General features: G+C 43.9%; 1 protein-coding gene and 1 long non-coding RNA gene across 3 annotated transcripts; one reads left to right on the top strand and one right to left on the bottom strand.

The window, feature by feature from the left end:
- The first annotated feature begins 365 nt into the window (after positions 1–365).
- LOC124646544 (beta-hexosaminidase 3-like) lies at positions 366–4,950 on the top strand. The gene is made up of 14 exons (XM_047186648.1): positions 366–695; positions 786–860; positions 1,024–1,059; positions 1,168–1,279; positions 1,865–1,935; positions 2,081–2,211; positions 2,440–2,505; positions 2,745–2,845; positions 3,083–3,142; positions 3,220–3,253; positions 3,388–3,486; positions 3,562–3,621; positions 3,744–3,994; positions 4,746–4,950. The coding sequence occupies exons 1-14, from the start codon at positions 366–368 to the stop codon at positions 4,910–4,912; spliced, it is 1,593 nt and encodes a 530-aa protein (XP_047042604.1). The 3' UTR covers positions 4,913–4,950.
- On the bottom strand, positions 2,495–5,534 carry LOC124646545. 2 transcript variants are annotated; one of them, XR_006986369.1, is made up of 4 exons: positions 5,431–5,534; positions 4,698–4,896; positions 2,894–2,935; positions 2,495–2,780 (listed from the first exon to the last, which is right to left on the bottom strand). It is a non-coding gene; the product is annotated as an uncharacterized LOC124646545 (long non-coding RNA). The 2 variants fall into 2 exon arrangements; XR_006986370.1 differs by having other exon boundaries at positions 4,732–4,896.
- Between the last annotated feature and the right edge of the window lie 1,475 nt (positions 5,535–7,009).

Genomic DNA, 7,009 nt, shown 5'->3' with positions numbered 1-7,009 from the left:
TCATCAGAAAGTTGGGGAGGGCAGGCGGAAAGCAGATCCTCATATTATCACTATGTTTAGTTGGCACGCGCACTATACTTATTGTTAGTACACCGTAGTAAAGTACAGTAGTTTCTCCACCACTACGACGGTTGGCTCTCGAACCATACCACGACGTACGCGCCAGAATTTGGCTCCGGCGTCGGCCGGCTCCTTCGGATTCTTGCAGCGACGGTTTGCGTCTAGTAGGTGTTCGATCCCTGTCACTCTCGGCCGCTCTCCCACTCCATGCACTGCGCCCCGTCCAAATCTACATATCCGTATGTTCCGTAGCGCCAGGGTGACGACATTTCCCCGTGCCGGCTTTGCTCTGCAGGTAGCTTGAGATGGCGCCGGCGCTGCTGAGGCTGCTGCTGGCGCTCACCGTGGCCGCGTGCTGCGCCGTCGCAGGGGCCGCGGCCGGCGGCCGCCGCGGCCGCGTCGACCTGTGGCCAATGCCGGCGTCGGTGAGCCGCGGGGCCAGGACGCTCTACGTGGCCAAGGACCTCCGGCTGTCCACGGCCGGGAGCGCCTACGCCGACCGGAAGGCCATCCTGGCGGGTGCCTTCACGAGGATGCTGGCCGTCGTCCAGATGGACCACGCCATCAACGGCAGCTACGCCGGCCTCCCCGTGCTCGCCGGCGTCAAAGTGGCCGTCCACTCTGCGGACGACGAGGTATGTAGCTAATGGATGTCCTGTGAGCTGCTGCGCTGCAGGCTGCTTCTCTGTTTTGCTTACGCTCTGCGTTTATTTTGCTCTCTCCAGCTCAAGTTCGGGGTGGATGAGTCGTACAAGCTGACAGTGCCCGCGACCGGGACTCCAATCTACGCCCAAATCGAGGTTAGTAAAAGACTCGCGCTCAACCTGAACATATCAAGTATACCAATAGTCAATGCACTATTATATTCTCAACCTGAACAGAAGAACATGTTCAGTGAGCTTTATACTGCAACAATACCTTCTTTTAGATGTCCACTTGACATCTTTTCGCCGCATTCTGCAGGCCCAGACAGTTTTCGGGGCGCTCCATGCTTTGGAGGTAACTTCCGCCTCATTCACGACATTATGCAAGACCGCTAGATAAACTTCGGAATCAATCAATATTACCTCCAGCTATACTGATACTAAGTTTTTTTTGTTGATGCAGACATTCAGCCAACTGTGTTACTTCGATTTCGTTCTGGGTGTGACTGGGCTCCATTCGGCCCCTTGGACTATCGTCGACGCGCCCAGGTTTCCTTACCGAGGGCTTCTTATTGGTAAGATGTAATCTGAATTTCGGCATAGTTTTAGAAGCAATAAATGTAATCACAATTTAGAGTAGTGGAGCTTATGAATTGGATTCGTCAGTGTTTGGCCAATGTAGCTCCAATTCCGTTGGTTCCAACTGTTTCTCTGTTATTATAATCACCTACATAATGTCTCTGAAATATAAAGTGCCACTTGAATAGATTGACCATTAAGCTGCTCCATCATAACTGGATCAACTGTGACATACTACTGTAACACAGTAAAATTAGACAAACATGCCCCAAAAAATAACCGAGCATATCGCCGAGTCTTGTTTTTTACACTCCTTGGAATTCCTCATCATCTATTTCCATTTGTGCACAGTATTCAGTCCATATTTCATTTTTCGTGTCAACCAACATTCCAAGTAACATCAACTATCAAGATTTGTTAGTGCATTTGTTGAACTTCCTATATTTGATATGCTTCATAGATACATACTACATCTAAGAACTTGGAGTTTCAAGTTAAGATAGTGATATAATAGCTTACTTTTTATCCTTGCACTATTTGAAGAAAGCTGTCGATATTAATTTGTGCATTACATGCTCCAGATACTGGAAGGCATTATCTTCCTATCCCAGTAATCAAAGGTGTAATCGATTCAATGACCTACAGCAAGTTGGTATGTTCCGCCTTTCTACACTCAAACAAGCTCGTTAATCCTAACGTCTACATACTTCCTTCAGTAAAATGGCTTCTATGTATATTCTTCATACTAAATGAGTTGCAGTTTCATGATGTGATATGCTTACCCTTTCGCCATGCAGAATGTTCTCCATTGGCACATGGTGGATGAGCAGTCCTTTCCTCTCGACATACCTTCATACCCAAAGTTATCGAATGGTGCATACTCTTATTCTGAAAAATATACAATGAATGATGCACTCGACATTGTACAGTGAGTTTTTATTTTACTAGCAAAGCACTTTCCCTTGAGTTATTACCTAGACTAGAAGCTAGTAAGTCCCAAAACCTGAGTATGCCAGCAAACTATGCAAAATAGCTTTCACTTAAGAGTTAAGGTTGCACAGGAACTCACAAAATAATTGATGTACTCAAAAGTAGATATCTCCCAGCTATGCTGCTAGACTCACCCAAGTTAAGATGGCTTATCATTAATTTGCAGATATGCTGAAAAACGAGGTGTGAATGTCTTGGCTGAGATCGATGTCCCTGGCCATAGTCGCTCGTGGTAAGACACTGGTTCGATGAAATTGTGCAATATGATATCTCTAGAATATGCTTTGCGGATAAGTGTACTGATGGTTCATGAAATCATTTGTTCTTGCTGTACTACATACTTGCACTATATTATTTGAGTCCTAAAGGTATAATTTAACATATAAATATAAATAAAATTATGTACTAATAAGTACAACAATAAGCATACATTACATGTCTCAAAATTGTGGTGCATTTCTTTGGCTTCAGGGGTATAGGATATCCGGCACTGTCACCATCAGCTACCTGTCAACAACCACTTGATGTCAGCAACGACTTTACATTTAAAGTGATCGATGGAATTCTGTCAGGTAATACACATACAACAAATAGAAATCATGTTATGACATACACCATACCACGCATCAGTCATCTCTTTGAAAGATCCAACTCGAATATACCTGTGTCACAAAAAGGAAGAAAATTAGCACAATATATTAAAATCGGAAACAGCAACAAATGATGATAAAATGGCCTGAACAAAAGTAAATCCATTGGCGCAGAAGAACATGACACAGTGCTAATGTTATTTTTTGTTAACAATTCAGATTTTAGCAAGGTTTTTAAGTTCAAGTTTGTCCATTTGGGAGGGGATGAAGTCAATACAAGTAAGTTTGCAGAAATCTCTTGCTCTTTGCACAGTAGCACATCAATCTACATATTCATTATTTACTATGAATTTCAGGTTGCTGGACTACCACACCACGCATTAAAACATGGTATGCACTTTAGATACCCATAAACAATTATAAAAACGGATGGCTTTATATGTGCTTTGATAACCCCTGGTAACTACAGTCATCAGTATGTGTTTGGTAGTAATCGATTTGGACGTCATTTTACTGATGTGCAGGTTGCTTCAACATGGTATGAATGAGTCGGATGCCTACAGATATTTTGTGTTGAGAGCTCAACAGATAGCAATAAAACATGGCTACGACATTATTAACTGGTAAGGCAACTGTTATGACTACTTCTGCATGTTCAAAGATTCTACCAGTCATTGAATGGTTCTCGTGGTTTGTAGGGAAGAAACATTTAACAACTTTGGGGACAAGTTGGACCGCAAAACTGTGGTGCATAACTGGTATTTCCTAAGTGCTTTCTTTTTCTAAAAAATATCAGCATCCTTATTGGACAACAAAGTATATAATCGGTGTTTGTGCATCGGGGGCATTAACTGGTAATTTTGTTATCACTGATTAATAGGCTCGGAGGTGGAGTTGCAGAGCAAGTGGTTTCTGCTGGTCTGAGATGCATTGTAAGCAACCAGGATAAGTGGTACCTAGATCACTTGGATGCTTTATGGCAAGGATTTTATATGAATGAACCATGGACAAATATCTACAACCCGGAACAACGGAAGTTGATTCTTGGTGGTGAGGTATGCATGTGGGGTGAACACATAGATGCATCTGACATTCAGCAAACCATTTGGCCCCGTGCTGCGGCAGCTGCAGGTATAATGAGCAAAGTATTCCTTTTCATCTTCTAATTATATCTAAATAATACTATATATTTACCATAGTTCTGTATGCTATAGCAGGAACTAAATAAAAGTTTTTTTTGTCGTATATATGCCATGGCACAATATAATATAACTTGTAGTGTTATGGTTGATCATCAATTCATCACAAACTAGCGCAATAGCATCTAGTCCTTCCTGCTGAATTGATATAACATCTCCGCTCTAGTCTGTATATGAGTATACCTAGCAGAGATGATGTTCATTGAGATTCAGTGAATCATTCTGTCAGAATGGAAATCTTCACATAAAGCATGTGGTCTAATATGCTGCATGGTATTCAAAGGATAGGGAGGTACAGCCCACACCGTGGGCAAAAAATCTTCGAAAAAAACTAATATTTCATTTTTGTAATCAATGAGAGTATACACTTTGACAACTAATAGGATAGTGCTACTGTATAGTCAAGCACCACATTGCATCATGAATATGAGAGTATATTAATATGCTTTCCTTTTTAGTTGAAGGCTTACAACATAGTACACAAGCTTAATTCTGGCAACTTGTTATGTATTGCGTTAGAAGTAACCAAAGGAGAAAAACATATGTGTGGTCTTATAAATTGTAGCTTAGAAAAATATACGTTAAGCATGCTACTTAATGCTGTCAAAATACAACATATAACACATGAAAGCTACCTCTCCATCATGTTGCTTTGACTCACAAATTCACCTGCTATTTTGAAGAGCGGCTGTGGACACCCCTTGAGAAGCTCGCAAAGGACCCATCAACAGTCACTGCAAGATTGGCACGTTTCAGGTGTTTGCTGAACGAAAGAGGGGTCGCTGCTGCACCGCTGGCTGGCTATGGCCGCACGACACCATCAGAACCAGATTCCTGTATAAGGCAGTAGGATATTTGGTAAATACCATTCATACAGGAATAAACATCGATCCCGGGCATTCTTTTCGCTGTTTTGGGCAATTAAAAGCCCAGATAAATGTAATCGGGAAAGTTCTGTGCTGCAAGGGGTGTTCAATAATATTGCATTCCCCTTTTATGTGGTAATAACTGTGCCTGGTTTGAGATATGTGCTCCTGTTTTACTTTTTGGTGTACTATTTCGAGCATACTTAATCGAGTGAGAAAATACACCAAAACCAACTACCTGGACAGATAACTACCTGTAACATTCAAATGGGAACATGTCTCACTGACACTACTTTTATATTTATGAACGGAAGGATATAGCACTTAGAGATCGATACTGAACAATACCAGTAGAATCACTGGCTCGATGTTAGCAGCAGCACACAGCGCGACGAAATTAAACCATCATACTAGATGCGAAGGCATCAGGTGCATGGAAGCATCTTCCCTAAACAAATTTCTACACTATGTACTGAATACTGTAGGATGAAAAGAGCAATACCTAGTGATCGGCCAAACCAACGCTGGGACGGAAAGCAGTTCCCGCAGCTGGGACTAGCAGGGGAGCGCGAGGCGCCCCGCGGCCGTCCCGTGCGCGAATGTGTGGCCGTCGAACAGTGGGAGGGAGCGGAGGCGTAGCCACCTCAGGCCGCCGCGCGCAACGGAGGTCTGGCGCTAGGTCTGCCTCTGGGTGCGGCCGCCGCGCCCCGGTGTTCCGAGCAGAAGATTAATCCAAGGAGCGTGGACTTTCTAACTCTGGGCAAGGTGTCTGCTCTATCTGGATCGTCCATGTTGCCGTCGAGATCGGTTAGTTGATGCTAAAGTTTCTCTTTTTTTCCCCTAGATAGAAGAGACAACATTTTTTTGTTTAAAGGTAGCTACCCGAACCTGCCGCTCGGTAGATAGAAGAGACAACATATGAAGTTCAAACTTCCTTTTTTTTAAAAGAAAAACATATGAATCATACTTTTTAGTCAACAAAACATTAAAGCAGCAACGAAGACACCACCTTGAGGAAAAGGCATATTAGGGTGGCTTTCGAAGTGTGAGTCGAGGTCAATGACGTGTGAGAGCTCTTGGCGTGCATGATGCTACTTAAGCAATTCATTTTAACAGAGACGGTATGGCTTTAATGAGAAGAACTCGGAAATCTCCGGTCTCTTTTGCATCTCTCTTATACCTTTTTTCGATAAAAAGTACTTTATCACTTCTCCTTCTATCTAACGACAATAATCATCACAAATCCCATCTCAATCTAGCGATTATACTAGCAAGGGGACAATACATTTGGTATAGTTGGTCCTCGGCTGCGACACCGTGACGAGAAAATCTTTGGGGAATGAAGCACGATTTAATCGCGCACACTTTCCCTGCATACGACGATTAGAAAATTGTGTTAACATCGATACTTCATTGATCGTTCATTTATTATATCACTAACATCATGTATTAATAAACAATGTAACAAGAAAGGAAAATGTTTGGTTGATATATCTATAACCATAATCCGTGGTCCTAGATCCTTGAATACAACGAATTTAACCATACCTTGATCAAATGATTCTAGCGGTGCACTATGAATTTCGACCTTATTTTCCTCCAACATATTCACATATGAGGTAGGAAACGAGTAGAAATTGTAGCTATGTGAAAGATAACCGAACAAAGTAAAGCATGTTAGAGTATATATTGTATATTGTAGTTTCTCCATATGTTAGGGGGGTTCCTGCATATTTGCACATGTACCTGTACTATATATTGTGGCCTTTGGCCCCCTCGTAATACAACAAGTCTATTACCCTAACATGGTATCAGAGCTGTAAGGTAGCTCTTCTCCTCGCTGCCGCCGCCGCCGCTGCCCGACCGCTGCCCGCGCCGCGCACCGCCGCCGCCGCCTCTCCCTCGTCGTCCGGCCGCCGTCGCCGCCCGTCCGCCCGACCTCGGCCGCTCACCCGCCGGCCGCCGCCCGTCCTCGCCCCCGTCCGCCGCCCGGCCGCCGCCTCCCTCTGTCCGGCCGCCCGCCGCCTACCTCGGGCCGCTGCCGCGCCTCTGCCTGGCCGCCGCATATGTTTGGGGGGGGG

Source organism: Lolium rigidum, chromosome 4 (genome assembly GCF_022539505.1).
Source record: "Lolium rigidum isolate FL_2022 chromosome 4, APGP_CSIRO_Lrig_0.1, whole genome shotgun sequence".
In the NCBI taxonomy this organism is placed as follows: domain Eukaryota; kingdom Viridiplantae; phylum Streptophyta; class Magnoliopsida; order Poales; family Poaceae; genus Lolium; species Lolium rigidum.
The sequence above is the reverse complement of the archived record's forward strand: the minus strand, read 5'-3'. Positions and strand labels throughout refer to the sequence as shown.